Below are 27,716 nucleotides of genomic sequence, written 5' to 3'. Positions count from 1 at the left end.
AGCTTCTGTGTACAGAGTGTGTGCCCTCAGGAACCCACTGGAAGAAAAAACAAAGCATCTCAAGGATTCTCTTCCCCCAGGGTAGTCAAGGAAGAGACTGGGGAACAAATTGCACGAAGTTTATTCCATCAAAAATGCAGCACGCCCACAAAGAAAAGAAACACAAGATCCAGTCATACAAAAACGAAAGCTATTGATCACTTTGCCTCTTCTCATACTAAAATAGATGGAAATAACATGAAGGACTGAACTCACATCACATTGTCCTCATGGCGACAACCACCATAGGCCTGACGTGGGTCAGTCCACGTTTTATTCATGGCCTGAGTGCACACGTGGGGTTCTCTGGCCCACCGAATCAGAACCAGGGAGGCCTCACGAAGCAGGACTCCTGGGCGCTGTGATTCTGCAGTTGAAACAAATCCTGGGTAGTTCTAATTCCTCACTGAGGTTTGAAACCACTGGTATGACTGACACCAGTGAAATGGTTCCACTTTTACCACTTTCAACTGTTATTTCTATAGATTCAGGCAAAGAATGACTTCTAGAATGATGCCCAATGTAGCAAATACAATCAAAAGACTTCAACATACAGCTTATCTTTGCTGCAGTCTTTTTTTTGGATGGGAACAATTGATTATCTCTTCCGGTCATATGGATTTGTTCCCTTGAGCTTTTATAGCATCCAGAAAGTTGAGGTGTTCTCATGTTCATTTCCCCTGGAAGGCCACTGCCCTGCCACGTTCCCACAGAGGAGGAATGGCCGTCTCCTGGGTCACTCTTGGGTGGGCATGTCCAGTCTGCAGCTATGCACGGCCCGTTTCACCAGTGCAGCACGCCCTCTTCAGGCCGTGCCAGCCATTACAGCCAGGAGCTGCTTACACTCACCTGCCTAAATTTCCCCCCAGCTGAGAGAAATAATACTAACAGGGCATCACTTAAAGCTTGGGTCCTGGACCCCAGGGCCTCAGACCAGTACCGGTCCGTGGCCCGTTAGGAAACAGGCTGTGCATCACCACCTGAGCTCTGCACCCCCACTCCCCCAACCCCCGACCATGGAAAAATTGTCTCCAATGAAACCGGTCCCTGGTGCCAAAAAAGGTGGAGACCACTGACTTAAAGGCCATGCAGTACATCCCTTCCTAGACAGTCTGATGTCATCTCTGGATTAAGCAGAACTTCAAAGAACCACACAGTTGTAGGCCATTTGCCTCGGCCCCAGAACTTCTTTCTTGAACTATGCGTCCTAATAGCCATCTCTCCATCCATTGAGGGAGGCCCTAATAAACAATCATTCGAAGCCTGCTATGCTAAAGATGTCACCCACTGAATCACTCTGTGTCCCCTCTATGAATCGATGCACATGAACACTATCTTTCAGACTTAACCTGTGTTTCTCCAGAGAGGGAGAATTTTTTACTCCTGGGAAAGTGTGCAGCCTACGACTGATCATTATATCTTTCTTCCTGCTTGGGTGGCAAGGAAACTCAAAGCCAAAAACGTGGTCCAGGTGTAGCAATCATTTAGGACCGACATTCTCCATTGCAGGAGGGGGTGGGAAGGGGCTACCTGTGAGAATGAGGACACTTCGTCCACCACCCCCTCTGGCAAAGATACAGATTTCTGCCACACTCCAGGGATATCCACGCCTACCAGAAACTGGGACTCTCTAACATCTGAGACATAGCTACTGATGTAGCCAAAGCACTCACCGATATCTGCCATCTGCTAACAGACATTTTTACACTCGTGGTTTTTCACTGGCTCTTTCCACCTTTGCCAAGGCCTCAGCGACAGGAGCCTCAGACGCTCCCATGCGGGAGATGTGCAGGGGTCCTTGGGCTCAGGTCGTTGCTGCTCACAGATGTTTGAACATTGGCTACATGACTGGGGGTGGCTGACAAGTCATCACCTGGGGAAAGGAGGCTGGGAGGGGAGCCCCTCGCACACATACCCAGCCCGCAGCCTCTCCCCAGCCCCAGCACAGAGAGGGCAACATGGGGCACGATGGGGGAATTGGGCATCACAAGTGAGGCAGGATCCACAAACCACACACTAGGGGTTTTCTTCCAAGGCTCAAGTGAAAATGAAAACAGGAACTGCCCAGAGGGACGGGGGCAGGAAAAGGGCTGTTCCTCTTTTGCCCAGCAGAGGGCGCACCAAACACCTTCTTCTCACCTGGGAGGACAAACGTGACTCCAGGTGACAGACGCCTGGGGAGTGCTTGCAAACTCAAGTGGCACGTCTCCAAGGGGCTCAGGGGTCCTTTTCTCTGAAAGCCACAGAGAGGAGTGAGCCTCCCAGTTTGAGCTGATGCTTCTGATAAAGGGAGGTGCCTCACATTGATGGCCACTCAGGCATTGGTTTTATTATAAAGCAAAAAAAAGGGGGGGGGAGGGAGCTCAGCACCGTGTAAATACACAGACAGGCTGTGCCTGTGGCTGATAGAGAAGCACAATTAAGCAGGTGCCATGCTCCCCCTGGCATTGCTCCTAGAGAGACACACGGCAGTGTCTTTATCTAAAATTCTAAAGCCTGAGGATGTCCCTTGGGAAAAGGGTCCCCCACTTGCCAATACCAACACAATGACCCAGCTCCACAGCTCCCACGAACGTCAGCTCTCAGCAGCAGCAGCAAGAGTGCAGGTTCGTGGCCGCTCTTTGGTGTCATCCTAGACTTCCAGGCATCTTGATTTCCAAAAGGCTCCCAAGCCTAACCTGACACTAAGAGGAGCTACCATATGATATTTAAGCTCAGAAACCAAAAAAACCCTACACTGATGGCACCTCAACCCATGCAGTGTGGCCAGAAACCTACAAAACTGGCTCATGCCACATAGCCAGCCACAAATCACAAAGATGCAGTCAGCTAGCCAGAGAAAGAAACAGAGTCAAGGCCAAGCAAAGAGTTTGCAGTAGCAGCCCGTGGAGAATGCTAGCAAATGCGGGGCTAGCGGGCCAGCCCAGACCCCGAGGTGGCAGCTGCTTCCCTGACCTCGGCAGATTTTACAGCTGTCCCTGCAATGTCCCCACCCATCAGATCAAGCCCATCTGATTCGGGGTTGGGAGAAATTGCTCTTCACTTTCCCAAAAGGCAGCTGGAGTCATTAAAACAGCACCTTTCTCCTTCTAATACCAAAAGCCATCACAGCAAGTGAAGCTGGGCTATGTCTCGTTTGAAAGTCTGCATTCTTTCTGTGACATCACGGTGCTTGTGGTTGAACGACAACAGCAGTAGCAGCGGGAACTACAACCAGCCTTGCTCCTGTACCATTCAGGGGACTCGCACCATGCAAAGGTCTCCTATTCTTTGCCTCCTTCACTTTATCCCCCTCCAAAACAAAACAAAAAAAGAAACCCTTGGAAGACTCCTATGAGTACAAAGTTCCATTCTGAACCAGCAAAAGCGCTTTCCCCGAGTGCCAGGAAGGCAAGCGTTTCCTTCCCCTGCTCCACTAGTCAGTGCATGTCCATCGGTGGGTTCTTGAATGCCCGGAGGGAGGGTTTTATTACCCCTCCAGTGTGCCGTTGTCCGGAAACTGCGCGAGCGTGTGTGCTGGAGGGGGTGGCTGTCAGTCTTCATCGGCAGCGAATCTCCCCCTGGAACACACGTAGACACAAGCGCTGCCCAGGACGAGCAGGGCCAGCGCGGTGTGACTGAGCGCCAGGACCCCCACCGCAAAGAGGTACAGGATTTTGTCACAGTAGCCCTGAGGCTGCTGGAAAGGGGGAATGAAATCGGGCAGGTACACAGAAAAGACCCAGTAATTGCCCAGGATGAACCAGAGGAAGAGGAAGAGACTGAGGATGAGGTGGATGTAGTACTTGTGCACATTCCGCCTCCAGGGGTACTCATCATCATCATCATCGTCATCGATCACCACGGCCTTGGACAGAAGCCGCCTCATCCTGGTGGAGTCGTACAGAAGGAGAGACACCTGGGTCGTGGCAGGGAGTGAGGGTCGCAGGGCGGAGTGGCAGGGGGCGGGGAGGGAGGAGAAAGAGAGAGGTGTTAGTTAGAAATGCCACTGAGCAGTGAAATTCAAGTTTGAAGAATTAGAATTAGAAGCGGCAAGGATGAAGGCATAAATCCATAGTCAGCATCCTCGGTGGCCTTTTCCTTTTAGAGGTGTGCGTTGGCTTGGACAGGGGTTAGTTGGTGCTGCTCACCGCTGCAGCAAGGCTCGGACCAGCTTTCCCTTGTATTGTGCTGGCACATGCACCCCACATGGAATCATAAAAATGATACCTGGTTCGGACACTAGAAGACATGTAGCCTGGCTGGGAAGCAGAACATTCCCACGAGAAAAGGCAAGTAAGAGCTTGGAGGAGTCCAGAGTGCCACCCTCCTAGAGCTGACGCATCCAGGGAGGGCTTCCTGGCAGAGGGGGCATACTCTGAGCCTGGTGCACAGGGAGAGGTGGGCAGGGCCTCCTCCGAGGGGGACTGTGAGGTCAGGCTGACCCCCAGCCCGGCCATTCCCTCATCTGAACTGGAACCCGGAGTCCAGCTCGGGTTTCTGTCACTCAGATCCGTCTCCCTTCCTTGCAGGGCCCACACCTCGGAGGTATCCCCACCCACCACGTGTCCGCAGGTCTGGCTGCCTCCCAGGACTGGTTTTTGAGCACCATGACAGGAACCAGCCCCCAGAGGGCCGTGGCACGTGGTACCTCTTGGTTCCTTCCTCCTCCACCAACCTTTGAGGTTGTGAGCTCTTCCAATAAATTACCTCCTCAGTTAGCCAGAGTTGATTTTCTGTCCAGAGTTGATTTCTGATGCAAGGACCTGACTCAAATGGGCATTGCAAGGGCTGACTGGGTTCCAAATGGGGGCAGAGTCCTTCGTGCAGCACCAGCTAGGTGGCAGTCACCACTGAGAGGGGTATGGAAGATGCGGGAATGTGGGGTAGAGAATGGTCACCAAACCAGTGTTTCAGAAACTTGATTTTAACACGGCTCCTGGTAACAAATACCTTCTACATCAGGGCCTGGTAACTGGGTGACTTTGTGTCCTTGTTGGCTCAGAGAAGTCCTGGTCTATGCTGCTGTCCTGGCACGGTGATTATTAGAGCCCCTTGTACTCTCCAAAGTGTCCCAGGGTGCATGATAAATCACAGGGTCAACTCACCCGACACTACACGTATACATATGTAAGTATCATGCGAAACTTACTAGGCACTCTAATTTCTTATGTTATTTTTTTAAAAAGCGGGTCACAACCTCCTAAATTCATTTCATGATCTTGTACTGGGTCATGACCCTCAGTTCTTTTTGGTAACTCCAGGAAATGCCTACTGTTCATAAAACAGGACACTAGGATGGCATCTGTGGACGTCACGAAGGATGCCGGGACTCCATGTGCAGATTCTGAGGGTAAATATGCAAAGGGCCATCACCACAAGCAAACTCCTGCCTCCAGGGACTTCCTGAACCTGTCTGCCCCTGCTCTTGTGGTTTTAGACTCACTGTGTATTACGTTGCTATGATGAGCACAGAAATTTAATTTCGCCTCAAACAGTTTTAGATTGTCAGGGGGAGAAAAAGATCAATGCTGTTTATTATGGCCCCCATTTATTCATTAACATAAACTACCCTCGGGTTCTGGGCAGGCTTTCCTAAAGGAAAAGTTTGCTATTATTAAGAGGAGCAAACCCCGTGGACAGTGACATCTCTAAAAGAAAAGTTCCACTCTGTCAAGTGAGGGAGGGAGGGAGGGGCAGAGGTAATTACTGCCGAAAACTCTGCCCTTGTTTTGAGCATCTCTATGGCGCTCAAACCATCAGAGCCTTCCCCTGACGCCGTGGGGGCCGAGGGGGAAAATGCAGCCCTGTTGAACCAAGAGCCTTTGGGTTTCCTTGGAGCTAAACAGAGTCCCTGGTGGATTGCATGGGGATGTTGTTATGGGGACCGTGTGTGTTTGTACATTTCAGAGCATTGCTCACCAGCTGCTGTCAGATGAGGACTTTTAACAGGGAAGTAACCCCAGACAAAAGGCTCCAAGGGTTTGCCCCAAATCAGACATTTCCCAAGACAGAAGTGAGCTTGTGGCTACCAATTGCAAAAGAGAGCAGCAGTTTTTAAGACATTCCTTTGATGTCTTAGATCAATAGCATGACCAACGCCACTGGCCAGCAACTTCTCAAGCACCCCAGCACCAGAAGGGTCACTGGCAAAGAAATCGGACCATGGGTCCCCATGAAATTTCATATGTGGTGCTCTGGCTTCTGTTTTCTCTTGCATTATTGCTTTGTTTTTATGAAACCGTTTTGGAAAAGCAGATGCTTGTGTCTTCTAGCTTTTGATGCAGGCAGCTGTGAGCTGGGCTCGGATGGTCGGGAAGAGTCATGGATACATGGAGGTGGCCCTAAGGTACTTTCGGTAGGTGCGGCATTTCTGTGGGCCAGGGATTTTGGAAACTCAACTTCAGGCTAGACTGACCCTGCTTTTTCTTCTTCAGTTGCTTTTTCCGTTTAAACAGATGTCAGTACAACCCATGAGCAAATCAGCTGCACAACTTGAGAGTCCCAGAGAAGCACCCCTACCCCCAGACATAAGGGTTTCATGGTTGATTGATAAATGCAGCCAATTAATTCTATGGTAGTCAACTGAGAACTAGGGGGTACAGTTAAAATATGAACTGCTAAATCAAACACATCTTAATCAATGTCAACTCTCTTGCCCTCAACAGGAAACCTTTCTTTTTTTTTTTTTTTTTTTTTTTTTTTTGAGACAGAGTCTCACTTTGTTGCCCAGGCTAGAGTGAGTGCCGTGGCGTCAGCCTAGCTCACAGCAACCTCAAACTCCTGGGCTCGAGTGATCCTTCTGCCTCGGCCTCCCGGGTAGCTGGGACTACAGGCATGCGCCACCATGCCCGGCTAATTTTTTTATATATATATCAGTTGGCCAATTAATTTCTTTCTATTTATAGTAGAGACGGGGTCTCGCTCTTGCTCAGGCTGGTTTTGAACTCCTGACCTTGAGCAATCCGCCCGCCTCGGCCTCCCAAGAGCTAGGATTACAGGCGTGAGCCACAGCGCCCGGCCAGGAAACCTTTCTTAAAAGAAGCGCAGAGAAAGGCCATGAATTCACTGGCTGAATCAACAGGATAACTGGCAGCCAGTGACGCCTGTGCATCAACTGTTAGACCAAAAGCCTGTTGACCCGTGGGACTCCGCAGCAGGAAGGAAGCTCTTGCAAAGAGGCACAGCCCAGGGTGAATACCCTGCATCTGGAAAGATCCATGTCTCTGAAGCCAGTCACTTCAACAACCATGCTTGGGGGGAAGTTTCTGGCTCTTGTGTGAGTAGCAAACAATTAACAGATGCATTCCACAGTGCCTGCAAGCTAAGTTTCTACAAGGGCTGCTACTGAGAGCTGGGCACCTGTCCCTGAGGCCACATCAGAAGAAGGAGAACAAGTGGTTTGAGGAGACGGAAAGAGAAGTTCATTACTTTGCCAGCAAAGGAAGGAAAATGGTAGACCTTCTCTCAAAATCCAAATTCCCTGCCCATAAGCAGAAATACAGAGCTTTTAAAGAGAGTGCCTCAGTTCTAGGCCACTGTGGTTAAATATTCTAATCTTCCCTTCTCTGCCAAAGAGGAAGCCCCACCTGGGCCCACCTAGGGGTCTGGCTCTCACCTGGGATAAGAACAAAAGGCTTTCTCCCTGCTCCTCTGAGCCACTGGCCTGGGGCAGGGATGCAGGTTTTAGTTCTCAGAAAGGAGGGTGGAGGGTGTTTTAAAGAGACAGAAGAGATATTTGCCTTTTTTCCAGGCCATTCTCTCTGTTATGTATTCCCCACTCTCAATTTTACGCTTCCACATCTATGGGGGGAGGGGTGATTACTCTGTTACAGGACTACGAACAACAGATACATATACTTTACCTTTAAGGTTCCGACGATCCCGCCCACTAGCAAATACAGAGGAATGAGGGGCTGTATAGGGCAGTCCTCCAAAAACTTCATTCCTACGCAGGGCAAACAGAAGAGGCTTGAGAGAAATGCATTTGAGTGTATAGAGCCTGGTTAGGAAAATGAGTAAAATACCTACAAAAGCCCAAATCTTAATCATGCCAACCATATGTGTCACTGCCAACCTGTTCCCCAGATGCTCAGTGAATTGACACAGCAGAGCCCACTGGCAGCAGAAGGGTGGCAAGTACATGATCAGACGGCAGGGACCAGGGGTCACTGCACTTTGTCTGGGCATTAACTCGCCATGGCCTGTACTCTGCTTTCATGAAAAGCCAATGTATGACAGTTCCTGTTTTCAAGGATTCAGGATACAAAGAATCCCTTTAAATACACAGTTTCCTCGATATGTTTAAAAGAACACTCTATTTGTGGGTCACATTTCCAAAATGCATCCACTGGGTAAAGTGAGGCTCTTTCAGGGGCCAGGTAGCAGGGAGGGGCCGGCAGAGAGCTCTTCCTCCTTGTGCAGCGAACCCGCTGATATTTTATTCATGTCACTCACTGTATTATCACCACTGACCATTTCACTTGCCAGATGCCAGGCTGGGAAACCTGTGTGTGCTGACATATCCTTAGCAACCAGATATACTACTAAAGCCGGCTCAGAACCCCTTCCTTTATTTATTTGTTTATTTTTTGTAGAGATAGGGTCTTACTAGGTTGCCCAGGCTGGCCTTGAATTCCTGGGCTCAAGGTAATCCTCCTGCTAGGGTTTCCTGGTAGCTGGGATTATAGGTGTGAGCCACTGTGCCTGGCTTTCCCTACCTTTTCTATTTTTTTTTGAGACGGAGTCTTGCTTTGTTGCCCAGGCTAGAGTGAGTGCCGTGGCATCAGCCTAGCTCACAGCAACCTCAGTCTCCTGGGCTCAAGCGATCCTACTGCCTCAGCCTCCCAAGTAGCTGGGACTACATTCATGCGCCACCATGCCCGGCTAATTTTTTCTAAATATATTAGTTGGCTGATTAATTCCTTTCTATTTATAGTAGAGACGGGGTCTCGCTCTTGCTCAGGCTGGTTTCGAACTCCTGACCTCGAGCAATCCGCCTGCCTCGGCCTCCCAGAGTGCTAGGATTACAGGTGTAAGCCACCGCGCCTGGCTTTCCCTACCTTTTCTAATGGTAAGTTTTCTTCCTAGAGCAATACTTTCTCTACTTTTCTCAGCTCTTTATCTTCTATGCCTATTATTAACCAATGATATGATGCATCTATTTGAAATATAAAAAAGAAAAGCCTGTTTCCCTCAGTGACCCGTCTGGCTCAAGCGGCCAGGCTCCCGCTGACTTCTCACACACGCCTGTGCTGTGCAGAGACACTGATTGCTCATCCTGTGCCCCTGCATCACTCGGCCCCTTATGGGAGGGCTGAGTGACAGTTATGACCAATGGGCTGTGGGACACGGTGGGGCCAAAGCATTAGGAACTGATACATAATCCTTGGTTTGATTCCCTGTTTTAAAGACCTGGAAACCATGGGTTCAGAGGGTTGGTTCTCAATATTGAGTCAATTTGGAGGATGAAGTCATCGCATTGCCTTGGAGAGGCCCCAGGTCTGTCATGGCATTTGCATAAGCAAGAAACAAACCTCTATAGTGCTAAGCCACTGAGATTCCAAGGTTAACTTGTGACTGTTAGCACAGTTAGGTTTCTCTGACTAATACCAATACATGGTCAACAGGGCCCCAAAAAGGGAATTCTCACTGCAGAACCAAAGTCTCCTGTTTAAATGACATTAAACAGCTTTGATTTGACATTTTATTTCCCATAAGTGCCTTGATACTTAAGCAGAGGAAATAAACCATTTTTTATGGCTACACCATATTCCATTGAAATTAACAAAAATTTGTAGGTATGCAGACAGCCATAGCAAAGTCAAATCCACACGTTGATCCCATCGTCAGCCTAGCTAGAGGCTTGCTTTCGAGCTGTCTCTGCTGTTTAGCTGCATCCGTTATTAGACGGACATGCCTCCCAAGTCTCAGCACAACCTTTGCACGCAAAGACCTTTAAGAACTTGATGCCAGATTTCTTGGGTATGAACTGCCTTTCGATTCAAAACCCAGCTGTGAAATGAACATTGAGTAATGACTTATATAGCTGCTCATTCCTAATGAATAAAAACAGCTGCTGTTCACAGGAGAGTCAATCAGTGCACAGATGGCTTTAAAAGATCCTAATAAATTTAATAAAAGCTGTCTTTCCCCCTGTGTTCTTCACATATTGCTTAGGACCTATCTGAGCTCTAGATTTTCTTTCTGTCTGATCTGTCGTGTCAGGATTATTCCTTTTGTCTTTAGAACTCTCTCCCCAGTACAGTTGATAACAGCTACCAGATGTAGCAGGGGTTTTTTGTTGTTGTTACATTTATTATTGTGATAAAATAGCTAAGCAAAAAAACTGTCATTTTAACCATTTTAAATGTACATTTCAGTGGTATTTATTGCATTCGTTATCTTGTGCAACCATCACCACTATCAATTTCCAAAATTTTTCATCCCCCCAAAACACAAACTCTCTAACCAATGTTGCTCCATAAACAATAACTTCCCAATAATCCCCTTCTGCAGTGGGCGTAGTGATTTTAGTAAAATGTCCATGAGAATGGCCTTGTGGGATTGTCTCATTTATGCAACCTTGTGGATAAGGAATCATTCCAGTTAAGTTTATTTGCAAGATAATAAACCACAGGCTCCAAAGCCTAAGCTTCTTACTCTATAGATTTTGCATACAACACTCTGAAGGGTACCCCTGACTTCCTAAGCAGGGTATACTTACTATCTTATAAACTCTTCTGGAAAGAGCAGAGCCATCTAATAAACATTAATTTTTGAACTGCACTGTAATAATGACAGTGTCAGGACCCGTTAAAGTGGTTGAATGATTTGCTCTTACACTAACCAATCCCAGACTACTCTGCTGTTTGAGTTCTCTGCACACTTCAAAATTTTATTTTATCCTTTTATTTCCTGTCAGGCTGTCAGCTTCCCTGTCTTACAGATCTAAGGATACTGTTTTAGTTTTTTTGTATTGTTGGTTTTTTGGAAGGTGGTGAGATTCACATAACAAAAAACTAACCATTTTAGTCCAGGCATGGTGGCTCACACCTGTAATCCTAGCACTTTGGGAGGACTACTTGAGGTCAGTTGGGACCTCCCAACTCAGGTAAGACCTGAGTTGGAAGGACTACTTGAGGTCAGGAGTTCAAGACCAGCCTGGGTAACACAGCGAGATCTGTGTCTACACAAAAATTAAAAAATAAAAAATCGGCCCGGCATGGTGGTTCATGCCTGTAATCCTAGCACTCTGGGAGGCCGAGGTGGGCGGATTGCTCGAGGTCAGGAGTTCGAAACCAGCCTGAGCAAGAGCGAGACCCCGTCTCTACTATAAATAGAAAGAAAATTAATTGGCCAACTAATATGTATATAAAAAATTAGCTGGGCATGGTGGCACATGCTTGTAGTCCCAGCTACTTGGGAGGCTGAGGCAGGAGGATCGCTTGAGCCCAGGAGTTTGGGGTTGCTAGGTTGGTGGGCTAGGCTGAATGCCATAGCACTCACTCTAGCCTGGGCAACAAAGCGAGACTCTGTCTCAAATAAATAAATAAATAATAAAAACTTATCTGACCCTGATGGCATGTGCCTGTAGTCCCAGTTACTCGGGAGGCTGAATTAGGAGGATTACACCATCTTAAATTTTTTAAAAATTAGCCATTTTAAAGTGAACAAGTCAGTGATAGTTAGTGTATTCACAATGTTGTACGACCACTACCTCTATCTAGCTCCAAAATATTTTCATCACTCCAGAAGGAAACCCCATATCCATTAAGCAATTAGGGTACTGGTTTTGTTGTTATTGCTGTTGTTATTGTTTTGCAACAACTCCCATGCCCTTTTAATTTTCGCCCCAATATGCTGTGAGCTTGGAACCTAGGGCACCCGGCCTGCTGGGCCTCTGAGTAAATAGGGGTGGCTAGGTTCTGCATGCAGAGCTCAGGGGCCCCCTTAGCAATGTTCAGGAGTGTGAGATTAATTCCACTGACTCATGAGGATGATTTTTAGCTATTCGGGGAGCTTCCCCCACCCCATCTCTTCCCACACCTCCCCTCTTCTTCACACTTCTAGATTGGGAGGTTGTTTAATTTATGTGACCTATGGAAGTATTTATTCATTCATTTAGCAAGCAAAAAAAATGCATAGAGTGCCCATACGTCACCCTAGCACGAGATGCATTTTTCATACTGCTCACGACAGGCTTCCACATGGGAACATAGGGACTGGGAAGGGACCCTGGGAAACCTCTAACCCAGTGGCTCCCAAACCTGGGCTAGAGGGATCGGAATCATCTGGGGACAGATTTTAAAAAGCAGATGTCTGTCTCTATCCCAGATGTACCGTATCAGTATTTCCCAGGATGGAGCACAGGAATCTGTATTTTTTAAACGCTTGCCAAGTCACTCTGAGATGGCAAGTAGGTGTCTGGGCCTGATGGGTCCGGCCCGGCTGCCCTGCGGCGCGCAGCAGCTCACCTGTGAAGGCCATGGCCAGCGGCAGGGCCAGGAAGGCGAAGAGCGCGCAAACAAAGCAGGCTGCAAGGAGAAGAAGGAGCGGGCGCTGGATTAGAAACACCGACCCTTTCATTTCCTCTTCATTGCAGTTTACCGACGCATCCCGGGAGACCTGGCCTCCCCTCCCGTGTGGCGAGTCAGCAGACTGGAGGAGAGGGTCGCTGCTTGCCCGGGGCTCCCGCGCGGTGGGTGCAAACCGAGACTTACATTTTTCAGAGAGCAGAACATGCTAAGGCCCAGATTTCCTGCACGACCTCTCTGAGTCTGGCAGCTCAGAGAAAAGGAGTTTATAAACTGTGCTCTGCCTGTGCCAGGATGCCAGGAGCCTCCGGCATCACGGAGCCAGGCAGGATCAACCCCGCGCTTCCTGGGAACCTGTACCCAGGCCAGATGGCTCTTCCCTGGGTAAAATTCACTGACAGCTCACTTTATCACTCAAGGAATTTGCCTCAGGAAATCTTTTTCCCTTTCCATTGATTTGGTTATACATTCCCCAGCATGTGATATCAGGTGGTCTCCTAAACTTGCTGATGGGCACAGTATAACAGAGCTCTGAACGGACCCTCCTTGCCCATCTTGACCTTCACCTCCAGGAGATGTGCAGGGTGCAGGCATGTAGAGCCGTCTGACCCCATGTCCACTCCCCCTCCAACCAGCCCCGTCTGAGTTCCGGCGTGCACCCGTTCGGCCCCTGCTCAGGAGGGCCCAGCGTCTGATGTGAAGCTCTCCTGGTGCCATCTTGCAAATCTAAGTGATTTCATCTTTGAACTTGAGTTCCGTGAGTGCAGCCTGGTGGGGCAGTGAAGCACGCATGTCAGCAGAGGCACCCGCGGGACGCTCCCTGCTGCCACATCTGCGCACTGCGTTGGTGGAAGCCGGTGGGCCCGTGACGCGTGGGAGGGACTCGGCACCGCTGAAAGCCGGCGCCAGGCGAGCCGCTGTGTCTTCGGCTGAGTGAGCGGGGCGCTGACAGCCGAGAGGCACGTTTGCCTGGGAACCAGAACTGCTGCAGACGCAGACAGAAGGCGATGCGTGCCCAGAAACGCGAACAACCGGGAGCCCCGTCATCTCCCTTCTGACTCATGTTACTTCCCTGCACTTGGTGACGTGGAGGGAAGGGAAAGATAGAGCAGTCCACAGCTCCTTTTCTCTGCAGACCTTGCTAATCATCAGTAAGCAGAAGGTAGAGAGTGTGGGGAGACTGTGCCCACATCAAGAAGCAAAATGAAGACAATTAAGTTAGTTCCGGGCAGTGGTTCTGCTGTTTTGGTAAAAACAAAATACACATATAAGAGCTATGAAACACAAATTGTGCCACTTCCCTGGCTCCACATACAAGTTAAATGCTCTTATGGGTGCATTTAAAAAGGGCATTATATAATATCAAGATAAATGGTAAAATTTATGCTAATAATTAAAATTGTAATTTCCCTCTACTGGAAAAGTGCTGTTAAATAGCACATAAAAAACACTGCAACAGGTCAAAAGACAGATTGCAGCAAAAAGGAAAAAGCTTACATTTTAGTACCTTGAACAAGTGCTATTTTCTTACCTTTTGAACAAGGTGCTCTGCATTTTTGGTTTGTTCCAGGGCCTGCAAATTACGTAGCAGGTGCTGTTGGTTGTGGGTGACAAGTGCTGCTGGCCGGTGTGGCCAGTTAGGGAGAAAATTTCAGTTAATTTAGCTACATCTGTTTGATTTAGACTAGGGGTCAAGGAAGGAATTTCTTATTGGTAAAAGGTAGAAAACCAAGGGGCTGTTGAATCCCATTTTCTATTTCTGTCCTTGGAGCTTGTTACAAACATGAGAAAAAACAATTGGCATCCCAGAGAACCCTTCACTGTGCCACAGGCTTGGGGCAGATGGTGCCACCTGGCCACATGTGTAACTCAGGTGTTGAGTGACACAGAGACATGGAGCAGCCACCTGAGGAGGCACCTGCCACCCAAGCCTCCTACTGAATGGTGACAGTATTCTGCCACCCCAGACTATGCCACTTTGGCATACAGATTATTTTGAGCTAAAGACATTTAAAAAAAATAGCAAGTGCAAGAAAAGCACCCTGATCCTCTCTTTTTTCTTCTTCAACTAGGGAAATAAAACCCCCACATAGAAGACATCCTCCCTATAGTAAATGAAAGTAACATTCTTATCATCAAGGATGGGAAATTGGGGCCAAGAGAATTCTGTACAAATAGATCTTGTGGAAATCATTCTTATCTCCCTTCAGCCTCCCCACAGAGCTGGCGATTACTTTTCCACAATTGCCTGTCTTTGTTCAGCCCAGTATAAAAGCATTCAGGTTTTGCCACTGCTTTGGGTCTTCATTAACTTGTGTTAAATAAATCAAATCCCTGTCCTCAGGGGCTTTTCATTAGCGTCAGCCCCTCCAGGTCGTCATAGTCAGGTCTAATAAGGCTCAGTATCACTCCGTTAACCTCAGGGCCACCATTCTCAGAGTCTAGGTGGCCACCTATCCCTAACAGACTGGAGTCACTACAACCAGGGCCTGGGAATCTGCATTTGAAGCAACTCCCAGGGGAGCGTGAAGTAGCCGCCTCTCTGTGAGCCGGGATGGAGACTCTTCAGAGTCCTCCTAGAGCCTGTTTGGGACGCTGGCACTGGGCTCTGCTGTGGGACCCACTGGGACAGAAGTCACGGGTAGTTCGCAGCACTAGAGATTCTTTACCACTCAGTCCTAATAAGGACACCAAGCTGCAGCCAGGGATCGGGGATCCCCACCTCTCCCCGGCTCCTGCCTCCTGGGGCGTCTCGTTGCCCAGCCCTCGGTCACTGGAGCTCTCTGGAACAGACGCTGAGTTTCCTGGTGATGCTGCTGTGGCCACAGCGGCAGTTTGACAGCAGTGGCCACTGCTTGTTAAAAGTGCTCTGCCTTCGAATTTATTAAGCACCGACTCCAATGCAACTCGGAGCCACATTCTGGCTTCTGATAAAACAAAAGTTTTCACCTATAAAGTCAGTTTGAAAGAGCTGAGTGACAGAACTAAATCAACTGAGGGGCCCGAGGGAGAAAACGCTTCAGCAATCGTGCGAGAGTATTAGAATCGGAACGTTGGAGCCAAATCATTCTTTATGCCAAGAACACAGCTAAACTGATGCCGGACTTTGTGAAAGTTCCAGACAGACAGATCGTTGGGAAGGGCGCCCTCCTGAGGACAGTTTGTGGATTACCAGCTCAGGACTCTCGCTCCCATTTGGAAGTGGATTTATTTGTGGATGGCTCTCACCACTGCTGCTGGCAGCTGCCGGGACTGTGAGAGGTACAGGCATGTTAGCAGGTGCTAATGGGTAGCCAGCAGCATTAAAAGCATTTTAAATGTGTAGTGTCAGTAGGAAGAGCGAGGAGCTTTGGGGTGAATTTGCTCTCCAGAATCTGTCTCCTATCTATAGCAAATGTGTCCCTGATCTTTTGCTTAAACAGTTAAGTGCAGAAACCCAGAAGAGGACTCTATATAGTTTTTCTCTGCAACACCACCCTTCGGGGCTTCCACTGAGCTCCCAAATGCCCAGGAGGCAACTGGCAAAGAGTGCCTGAGGATAAACTCCAGCTAAACTTCTCTCTGCACTTCCCCGTGTCTGCGGTGACACCCTGTCCTCTCCTGCTACATCCAGCAGTTCTGTCTCTGCCCCATGTTTCCCACGCACCCCTCTTCCCAACACCCGGACCCAGCACCCTGCATCGCCCCGTCCCACAGCCTCCCGCCACTCCCCAGGGAGCTTGGTCAGCAGCAGTTTGTATGAGACGGGATTTTTTTTTTTTAGCACCTAATCTGCTTTATGGATTCTAGGAACAGACTTCCTATAGATTTGGAGTTGGGAGGTGACATAATCAAAGTCGAACCTTTGGGAACCTGGGGCCAAACCTGGGGGTGGTGCTGGGGGCAGAGACCACGCAGGAGGCAGATCCAAAATTTGGCCCCAAGAGCAGTCCCCAAGGCTCGGGGAGGGCCCCGAGCGCCAGCCAGGTGTGGGAATGAAGAGAAAAAGGAGTTAAAAATGACTCATGCGCTGTGCTCGGGTGACAAGAATGGTAGAGCTGTTGACAGAAGTGTGGGATGGAAAGAGGCAGGGCTTTGGGGAAAGAACATGTTTCAGAATTCACTGCAGGTAACATGCCAGGTGAACTCACGGGAACCTGGGATTCCAGGGCTCCAAGAGTGTCCAAAACCTCCATTGCCGGCTTTCTTCACTTTCTAAAGGTTTTCGGTTACACCTGAACAGGATGAGTGAGTAGGAAATGCTGGGCCCTTCCTCACATACTGGTGCTGCCAACTCTTTCCCTGATGCCTGAAAAGAGATGGAGACCTTGTGCTCCCTGGAGCCCACTGACAGCAGTTCTCTGGGCCTGTCCCAGGGAGGAGGGACCGGGCAGGAGCAGCGGAGGGGCAGCTAATGCGAATGGAGTTCTCTGATGGACCTGTGGTTGTGGCTCCTTCCTTGCAGCGCCCAGAGGGAATTGCTACAAGGCGCGCCTGGGGAGGGACACCCAGCGCCCAGGCTTGTAAAGACCCTGACCTGCCTGGCTTGGCACCGGTGCTGGCCCAACGGCAAGGACAGTGTGTGCTGCTGCGCGGTTGGTGCAGTGAAGAGGGGGCCTTTGTGAGGCTAAGGGGGTGAGCAAAGGGAGAGGAAAATCCCCCTTGCATGGAAGAAGGGCACCTTTTCTTCCACCAAAAGCACCATCTTTCCTAACCTGTGTGTCCTTGAAGCCACCACTACTAGGAGGACACCTTTTTAAAAGTTGCACAAAGGGTCTGCAGAGGCTCCTAATGGCCTTGCCACAGAGCAGGGGCACCCCCTGCCCCAGACCCACGAAAGAGGTGACCTCCATCCCCTCCCCGACTTCCACACCCGAATTCTCTGGGAGCCGCAACGCCCAGGATTGATTTTCATGTTACTCTGACAAGTGGGAGCTTGGAGTCAGATTAATTTTATTTAGAGAAGTTTTAAAGTTTGGAAAGTACATTAAACAATTTTTTTTTTCTAAAATGCACTATTTCTCATTGCCAGAATTGCAGAATAAAACCTGCCACTCTCTATTCAGTATGCTGAGTTGCGTGAGCCTCTCTCCTCTCTGGGGTGCTGCAAGCACCACCCAGGGTCACGCCCTGCCTTCCAGGCTTGGGTGGAAGGCCTGTGTCCCTGTGTCCCCCTGAAACTGGGCTTTGACCTGCTGCTGTCTCCATGTGGAGTTGAAGAGGGCTTCCCGGGCCCCCCCGACAGGTGCAATGACCCGGGATCACCACGCTTGTCTGTTTAATTGAGCTATCCTGTGAGGGCCGCAGGCCGCTGCGCACGCTGCGCACGCATCCATCAAGATTCCACTGCTGCCCCGTCATGGGAGTGACCCTCCAGGGCACCGGCAGGGCGCAGGGAAGCAAATGTTCCGCATCAGAGAGAGAGCTGGGCAGAGAGAACATGCCAGATGGGGAGGCCGAGGGCCAGGGGCCCAGGAGAGCTCCAGAAAGTTCCTCCAGGTGGCTCGCTGGGGTCTAGGGCACGGAGACCACCCTGCTCCCTTGACGGACACCCAGATGGACAGGCCACTCCTCTGGGGCCCCAACACTTAGCTAACTCCACCCGTGGACAGGGACAGCCACAAATCAACCTAAGGGGATAGCTGAAGATTGTTCTTAAAACATGACTTTTCCCCCGATCTATAAGTATGTAGATTTATAGGAAATGTGGAAGATGCGGAAAATAATACGGAAGAAAATTTAAAAGTCACTCGAAAGGAAAACACCATGGTGTATGTGCACTAGAAACATAAACACATGCATCTAGTGCACTGTTTTATGAAGTTTGGGATTGGGCCAAGGGGGCCAATTTTTCCCAGCCTAAATCCTAAAAGGAACACTAACTGTGAAAATTCTTAAACATTCATAAAAGTATAGAGAGTAACAGAACAAACATGGAGATACCTGCCACTCAGGTTTTTGTCTGCATGGCTTTTAGTTTTGAGGTTTTAAAGTTTTTAGTTGGAAATCATCCCAGTGTGCATTTCTTAAGTACAAAGATGCCGTCTCACCTAACCTTAGTGCAGTGGCAGCTTCTTAAGTTGATCCTTTCATCTACCATCCATATTTCAAGGTTGACCTAATAAAGTCCCTGGATCCAACGTAGGTGAGGTGTTGCATTTTGGTGTCACATCTCCTTTGCCCCTGCTATGGTTTGAACGTGTCCCCAAAGCTCATACGTTGGAAGCCTGACCCCCCATGCAGCAGCACTGGGGGGTGAGGCCTAATGAGAGGTGACTGAGCCACGAGGGCGGACGACTAGATTGCTGCTGTCACCATGGGAGTGGGTTTGTTATAAAAGAGGGCGTCCACCCCGTTTCTCTCTCTCTGTCCCCCATGTGATGATGCAGCAAGAAGGCCCTCGCCAGATCCTGAACCCTCGATCTTGGACTTCCCAGCCTCCATGACCGTGAGCTAATACATTTCTGTTCATTGTAAATGACCCAGTCTTTGGTAAGACACCCCCATTGAATCTAGAACATTTCCACAGCCATTCTTTATTTTCTATGATGTCGACATTTTCAAAGAATACAGTCCTCTCTGTTCTTCTTAACAGAACATTCCTCATCTTGTGTTTGTCAGGTGTCCCCTTTTGTGTCTAGATTAAGGTTATGCGTTCCTGGCCTCATTACTGCATAGGTGATGGCCATCTGTCCCTTGTTAGTGATGTTAATTTTAACCTCTGATCAAAGTTTGGCCCAGTTTCTACACTGTGTAATTATTTTTTTTTCTCCCTTGCAATAAGGAGCCTACAGCTAGGAGCCTAGACTTTAAGACAATGCAAACATCCTGCTTGCCATAGACGTTTCCTCTTAGACTTAGCATCAATTGATCATTCTTGCCCGGTCCAACCTTTATCTGAGGGGCAGGTGGGAGAAAGCAAAATCTGGGCAAAGAAACGCATTTTCAAAGATCCAGGGGACAGGCCGGGCGCTGTGGCTCACGCCTGTAATCCTAGCTCTTGGGAGGCCGAGGCGGGCGGATTGCTCAAGGTCAGGAGTTCAAAAACCAGCCTGAGCAAGAGCGAGACCCCGTCTCTACTATAAATAGAAAGAAATTAATTGGCCAACTGATACATATATAAAAAAAATTAGCCGGGCATGGTGGTGCATGCCTGTAGTCCCAGCTACCCGGGAGGCTGAGGCAGAAGGATCACTTGAGCCCAGGAGTTTGAGGTTGCTGTGAGCTAGGCTGACGCCACGGCACTCACTCTAGCCTGGGCAACAAAGCGAGACTCTGTCTCAAAAAAAAAAAAAAAAAAAAGATCCAGGGGACAAAGAGAACCTGGTGTTTTTAGGGAAGCTAAAATGTTTTCATCCAGCTGGATTTTCCAGGGCGAGAAGGGAAAGAAGAAGTGATATAAGAGATAAGCAGGGGCCAGATCACAAAGGGAGATCTGAAGCGTCCACTCTGTTCTGCAGGAACCAAAAGTCGTCGCGCAGCAAGGGACCTCCCTGGAGGATGCCAAGGAAATGAGGCAAGAGGCGGGAGGACAGCGAGGAGGCCTCGCCATCATCCAGCCGGAAGGTGGAGTTGTTCTCACAAGCAGGGAGATCTCCTTCGGGGATCCAGGACACCACGGCTAGGGCAGGGCCACAGCAGTCTTGTGTCACCTTCAAGGGCACTCGAGGCGTTAATGGCCAGTGGATTTACTATGCAGCCAGGAAACACGCCCTTTCTGGGAAACCCTGAAAGCAATACTTCCTCTCTTGCTAACCTGGTCGGGGCTCTTGTACGAACAGGTAGGATGCGTATGTGGGGTGGGGAGTCAGTTTCAGGAGGATACAGAGCAGCGGTAGAGCCAGTGGTGTCTCCTTTCCCCATGGCGGTAAAGCAACCTGTGTGTCTCCATCCCGCCGAGCACCAGAGCCTCGGGGCAGGGGCTCAGCACGGCCGCCCACCCTGCCCCCACAGCGGTGCTCCAGCTCCCGGGGCGAAGGGAGGCGGCCCTCTGAGCCATCCCTAAGATCAATAGGTAACGAGTAGAAGGGGAAGGCCGCCAACAGAGGGCAGGACTCTGTCCACCCCATCTCTATGCCAGCCCCACCCTGAGCCAAGCTCAGACCGTCCATATGACCCCCTCTGGCTTTAGCTCATCATGTGATCCCCAAATCCTCCAAAACCAGGGCATTTCTTAGCACTGTGACTCACCATTGCTGGCGATTTTAGAAATGCACTGATGACACGCCTTCTCCAGACCTCCTGGCATCGTTCTTGCTGGCTGACAAAGTCCTGGGGATGGAAAATAATCCATTAGAAAGGTTGGTAGAAGGATTTGCTCAGTACCAACAGATACCTGGAGGCGTGCCAGCTGCGGCCTGTGCAGGGTGGCCTTGGTCAGCCTGGGGGTCTGGGTGCCAGAGTCCACCCTGGTCTGTTTGCAGGTGTGGCCTTGTCAGTGGTGAGAACAGTTATATCTGTTATATAGAGAAACAACTCTTATTTCACAGAGGAGGGAACCCAGCTCAGAGAGGCTGAGGGGGCTCACCCCGAGACACCCAGACAGGAAGACACAAGTCCTGGAGGAGGAGATGAGAGTAGCCATCACTCATTGAGCAGTGGCAGCATGCTAGGCATTGTGTTAGCTCTTTATATGTATTTTTTATTTTTTTCAATTTTTTTTAATAATTTTTATTTGTTTTTCTTTTCTTTTTTCCCCATTTCCACAATGCATATGTGCTAGCTTTTTATATACATCGCCTCCTATTTAATCCCACAACAATCCCCCCTGGGAGGTTTTATTGACTCCATTTCACAGATAGAGCCTTGGAAACTCAGGTTAAGATTCACCCTAAAGCCAGAGCTGGCAACTGGCAGAGCCCAAATTTGGTCGAGGTATGTTACGGATCTGGGTGTAGCTGCTGGAGCCCCTCTCACTTCCAGACACATGCCTGGTGCTCCGCTCTCCTAGCGCCCGAGGTGGGAGGGAGCCGTGGACTTGACCAGAGCAGGCTGCACTGAGACCGAGGGGCCTGGCTAGGCTTCAGCCCTCCCTGCGGACCGTGTGGTCTGAGCGAGGTAGTTGGCACCGTGGGAAAGAGTTTCCCTTCCTTGGAAGAAACAGCCATAAATTTTAAACTCACAACAAAAATCCAACCCATCAAGATTTTCCTGCACTGTGGAATATAAAGACAGCAGGAGAGGAGGGGCATCCCTTTGTCCCCTTTGTCCCTGAGGCCTGGATGTGGACAGTTCTACCACTTCCTCCTATTTCCTTGTTAGGAGTGAGCCTCCCTGGGGGCTGGCGGGTCCAGACAGGGCCTGGGGCAAACATGCTGACTTCCTACCCAAAGCCCAAAGCCTGTCCAGGATCCTGTCCCAAGGAGGCGTGGCTCCCTTTGAAAGCGCAGTTTCCAAAGGGACTACGGAGGGTGGGGGGGCAGGTGGGGATGGGGAGGACTTGTGGTGCAGGGACAGAGGTGGGGATGATGACAAGGGGACAGCTGGCTCTGGGCAGAGTGCAGCTCACTGCAATTTCTTCCACTGCCAGTGGGCGCGGGTGAGGCCAGGAGGCCACACCACGGGCAGCTCTTCCTCTGGTAGTTTCTCTCTGCAGCTGCCCAACCCTCTGCTAGCTCACAGGCAGGGGGACTCGGCCAGAGCTCTAGGCTCCCAGGATGAGAATGCGACATGGGGTTTTCTTCCCCGTCACTATGCTTCTGGGCCATGTCATGGCTGAAGCCTGGCTCTGGGGTCTGCAGGGCCTATCCTGTGCGGGGAGGCAGTGTGAAAGGAGATGGGACCGTCCCCAGCCATAGGGGCAGCACCAGCGCCAGCCAAGGTCTTCCCCTCGTTACCTCATTTCATCCCCCCAGCTGCCCCAGGGGCAGGCATGCCCCCGTTTTCCAGAGAAAACCGAGATTCAGATTAATTCGCTTGCTCAGTCACCCAGCTGGTAAGGGGCAGAACAGGGATTTAAAATGAGGCTTCTGTGACTATGTGAAACCAGGTCTCTGTGACTTCAAACCCCACAATCTCTTCCCCTCACCCCAGAGCAAGAACAAAGGGGAAGAAACCTAGAAAGAAAAGGCTTCCTCAAGTGAGGCAGGAGCTGCGCAAGGGGATCACTGTACCTTCTTGATTGGCCCTGTGCATGCACGATCTTACTCAACCAGGTAAGAATTTTTATCCCCATTTTACAGATGAGGAAACTGAGGATCAGAAAGTTAAGGACTCGCCCAAGATCATGCAGCTAGATTGGATTGAATAATTCCACAAACTACTATTCTACTGTCCCTTCACAAGGCTCTGTTTTTGCCACAATGTCTTTGCAAAAATTGTGGCTGTGGTGTCCGTACACACAGAAGATCAGGAAACTGGCAGCCCTGAGCAAAGAACAGCTTCCTTCCCCATCCCTGTGCGTGGCTTTTTCAAGGGCCGAGGTGAAACTAGACCCGTTCTCTGGCCCAATGGAGTTTGCCGAGTGCACACATCTTTGTGAAACCGAAAGTAGGCCCCGACTCATGGACAAAAGGCCACTGCACCACTTACAGATGTATTATCGATGGCCACACTTGGTGAGGTCGATTGCCACAGCAGTGAGTGCTCTATACGCCGAGCCACTTAAAACCCCGTCTGCAAAAAGCAACCCTCCTTTACCGAGGACAAGCCCAGTTACCTGGAGCAGGAGAAGTACGGCCCGTCAGGGCTCCTCACGGCCCAGAAGATGGGTTCCTCACTCTTCTTGGGTGAAAAGGAGGGCGCCTCACGTGAGACACGGAGCGCTGGCTCTTGTCCTGTGAGGAGGCCCCTCCGCTCGCTCCGGGCCTGCTGGGGCTTCTGGGGTCCCCAGCGCCTACACGCCTGTCATCCCGAGTCTCAGCCCCAGGTGTGCTAGGTCCCTGCTCTCACAGCCCCTGTGGCGTTTAGGACTGGCAAACTGTGGCCCTCTGTCGCAGTTAGGACTGGCAAACTGTGACAACCCACGCCCTCTACCTGGGCTGCTGTACGGATATGCGATATAGAAGCTAGCAGACTTTTCTTCTCAGGGGTGGGTGTGGACCTCACATCTTCTAACCATGAGCCACAACGTTTTCCTCCTGCGTTACAGAAGGGACGTAACACAGGGAAGAGAAACAAGAGCAAGCTGCTCATACTTGTACAGCGGAGTTGCCACTGATTTATACATTTTCTCTGAAACACGCCGAATTGCTTCTTTCACACCCACAACCCAAGGCACTCCAGTCTTTAAATCCCCAGTAGCTTTGTGGACACCATCTGTGTTTGTCTGTGTCGCTTTATAACAACGCGTTTGTACCTTGGGCCACTGGGATACAAGCCAAGGCACATGCTGTAGTTTCCCGAGAATCCTGAAGAAGGATGTTCTGCTACAAAAAGCAGTATCAGGCTGCACATAGACTTTTCAAAATTCAAGTATCCCAAATTGGCTGATCTTTTTAGCCACTACGTGCAAACAATGGTAGAAACATCAATTAAAAAAGCAATGATATCCTTATTCGTAATAATATTAGAACCAATGAGGTGGTAACCAGCAGAACCAAGCAACACAAGGCGTAGGTATCAGATCTATTTTATAAATGAGGCAATTCTTATTCCTTCAAGCCTATTATTTTCATAAACTGGCAAGATGGGTGAGAACTAAAAAAAAGAATGATGTGCTGTTAGTTCTCTCATGCCCTAAAGAACACTCCCTAAGAGACAGGTAGCTGTGACAGTAGAGCTCAGCTTTGGCACCCCACCAGAAGGGGAAGGAAGACGGAATTCCCACATAGAGTCCCAAATGCTGGCCAGGAAACGTGGCATATTGTGTTCAACTTCACTTACATGGAATACAATGTTAGTTAAAACAGCCATGAGGTGTCATTTTTCACCTATCCAATTGGCAAAGATTAAAGAGTTTAGGATTTTAGGGAGGAGGGAAGGAAACAGGGCTAAGGACATAGTGTCAGTGAGAATGCAAATGGGTGCCACTTGTTTGGTAAGGGATTCAGCACAATCTGTCACAATTTGTGTATGCAGGGTGATATATATATAATATGATGTCACTCATGTAATAATGTCTGCACGTCTACATAAAGGCATAGGAAAAGACCAGAAGCAAATGCACCAAGCCACTGTGAATAACTGTTGCCTGCTGAGAAAGGTACAGGGAAATGGGGTCACCAGGTCTGGGGTAGGGAAGAAAGTGCTGGAGGCAGGGACTATTTTCACTTCCCCTCTATACCCTAATATTGCCTTGGTTTTTCCCCATGAGCACGTTTTACCTTTAGGAGGCCAATGTTTTATCCATTAGGCAACTCAGGCTTCTATGTTTTACCTTTATAATTTAAAATTTCTTATTTAAAATCTTTTAACATTTAAGAAGCATTATTTGAAAAGTAGCTTAATTGTTTTTCAAAAGTCCAGAATTTTTTTTCAAAAATAGCTTGTAGGGGCATCAATAACCAGGAAGAAGTAAGTCTACCAGGGAGCAAAAACGAAAAAGAGAGAGATGATATGATGGTGGTGGGGAGTATTTTTCTCTTCTGGAATATTTTCTTTAAAATTATGAAAGTAAATTAGCAGAAAAAAATTCAATCATAGAGAAAAGAAAATTATCTGTCATTAAAAACAACTGCAGAACTTCTAGCCCAACAAGTCATACTATTTTGGAGCTTTTCTTTTAAGTACATACATATGTATATGCACATATGTTACGTACAGATGTGCACACACATTTTAAACGAACACTTTACATTTGGACATGAGGATTCTTTCTGTTTCTATGTGGTCTTCATAACTATCATTTTCACAGATGAACCATATTCCACAGAGTAGGCTATATCAAACTATATTTAACCACATCCTGTTGGATATTTACTTTTCACTATTATAACTAATCCTAAGAGACATGCCTCTCCATGAAAAATTGCTTTTTTTTCATGCATTAGATAGCTCTCTTGGAATAAATCATTATTTATTTAAAAAGCACAAGGAATTTTTTGGTTTTTGAGATAAAATTGACTTTGAAAGAAGCTGTATCCATTTCCAGTGCCAACAGCAATATGACAGTGCTGGTTTCACCACGCCCTAGCCAGCACTGGGTGTTAGAGAGAGACTAAAGCATTTTTTTTTACTCCTTTCATAGGCAAAAGTGGAAATTAATACTTCTAACTTACAATTTTCATTGCCAGTAATATTGTACATTCTTTCTAAGCTTATTTCCAGTTGTATGTTCCTGTTTGTGAATTTGTTTTTATGATCTAAAATATGGATTTATTTCAATTCAAAGCCCACAAAGAAAGCTGCAATTTGAGAAACTAGCAGTGAATCTGCCTTTTTATTCACTGAAATCACTGTGTGAATTTACAGATTCAAATATACTACAAAAAGACCTATTCACTATTATGGTGGAAATTTGAAAAACTCACAAAACACAATCACACACTCCCCCTAGCCTTTTCAAATGGCAACTCCTCTAAGAGAGAGAGAGGGTCCCTCAAATACAGGACACCTCAGTCGAGTGGATCCATGCCAATGTTGGCAGTAATGACACAGCTTTTAGTCAATTTCTAAAAATTCTGTGTAATAAGAAAACGCACATTTTTCTTACTTGGTAGAAAGTTTTCTTATTTGGTAGAAATTTGAAACAGGAAGAGGTTAAAGTTGTAGGCTGGGCAAGTACCTTCTCTCCAGTGAGAACAGTGACTTAGAAGCCCACCCTTGTGTATGCCTGTGATAGGATTGTGTGTCTCACACTCGCTTCTGCACCCATAAAGGTGTGATAATAGCCCTTCTTGCTCCCTCTCCTAGAAGCTGAGTGATGATAAAAGGCAGGAAAGGAGTTAATCAATAAACATTGCCAAATGACATTCTCAACACATTTTCAATTTTCATTCCACTTGGTATATCTCAGTGGTTCAAATCACCCCAACAAGAGGTGATTTGCCCCCTAAGAGACATTTGGGAATATCTGGAGATATTTTTAATAGTCATGACTGGTACAAGGGCTGTGAAAAAGAGAGGCTAGAAATGTGCTAATCATCCTACAAGAAACAGAGCAGTGCCCCACAAGAAAGCATTATCTGATCCAAAATGTCAGTAGTATTAGGTCTGAGAAACTCTTTTATATCTAACATTCCCAGTTTTAGTGTTCACATTTATAAAATACTATTTTGTGTTGAACCTCTGATTTGTGTCATAAATCGACAGTGAACCTGCGTGTGTAGGTGTGTAAGTTTTTAACATGTAGCACTGGGTCAGCATTTAGCGTTACTTATTTTTGCCCCAAAGCTCCAACCTGAAGCAGCAACACATCTCTGACGGGGTGATTGCGTTTTTAGTGATTGCCCTGGTAAATGAAACTGCTCATTCCTAAAGTAGATGTGAAAAGCTCATTGCTTGCTTTTGAATAAACATTGAATGTTAGACATTAACCGTCTCCGTATCTGCTCCTTTAAAGCTGTTAACCTATTGCTGACTCGTTTCAACAAATGTTTGGGGTGCTCAGGACACGACCCTTCCTTCTCTGTAGCTGTGTATCCCGTGCTGTTTCCTCCCCTCACTATGCCCTCATTTATGAATCCAGTGGAGGCGACTGGATTCATGTGTCCCTACTGTGTCCAAGAGGGGTTCCACCACCTCCCTAGGGTTCCTTCATTGTTTGGCTCCCGTGAAATGAAAAATGTACTTCAGTTGAGCTCTACCACACTTTAAAAATGACAAGTCAAAGGCACCTGCTCAGAGACCCACTAGGTAAGGCACGGAGGTGACAGTCTGTGATGGCCACTCGCTGCCCTGTGGTCCGCAAGCTGTTCCTGGCAGCCCAGCATAGCACGCCCCCGCCCCGCAGGCCATCGCTCCTTTACCGCTGTCCCCTCTGCTAGGAAAACCATTTTCTTTAGACTCGGCGCAGATTGTTTCCTTTCTCTCCGCACAGTTAAGACAAGCACTTCCACAGTGCACTCATTTCCCTTCCAGGAAGCATGAATGAGCAGCACACTGTCCTCTTCCCACGAATGAGTCCGAGAACCCGTCTGCTAGGAGTGTCTCTCCAACTTTGCAGGCTGCACAGAGCGTCCCGACTCACCTTCCCAGCGGACGGCGATGCGCACCCAGAGGCGGGCAGGGCCAGCTCGGTGGGGCTCCCCTTGCTCGCGGCTGCCCTCCCCGCCGCCGCTCGCGGAGTCTCTTCCTCGCTTCGGA

At 48.7% G+C, this 27,716-nt stretch overlaps 1 protein-coding gene across 1 annotated transcript; it reads right to left on the bottom strand.

Moving 5' to 3' along the window:
* TMEM272 (transmembrane protein 272) lies at positions 1-27,716 on the bottom strand. The gene is made up of 5 exons (XM_020290276.2): positions 27,601-27,716; positions 20,724-20,804; positions 12,495-12,554; positions 7,884-7,966; positions 1-3,937 (listed from the first exon to the last, which is right to left on the bottom strand). The coding sequence occupies exons 2-5, from the start codon at positions 20,779-20,781 to the stop codon at positions 3,572-3,574; spliced, it is 567 nt and encodes a 188-aa protein (XP_020145865.2). The 5' UTR covers positions 20,782-20,804; positions 27,601-27,716; the 3' UTR covers positions 1-3,571.

Source organism: Microcebus murinus, chromosome 13, assembly GCF_040939455.1.
Source record: "Microcebus murinus isolate Inina chromosome 13, M.murinus_Inina_mat1.0, whole genome shotgun sequence".
Classification (NCBI taxonomy): domain Eukaryota; kingdom Metazoa; phylum Chordata; class Mammalia; order Primates; family Cheirogaleidae; genus Microcebus; species Microcebus murinus.
The sequence above is the reverse complement of the archived record's forward strand: the minus strand, read 5'-3'. Positions and strand labels throughout refer to the sequence as shown.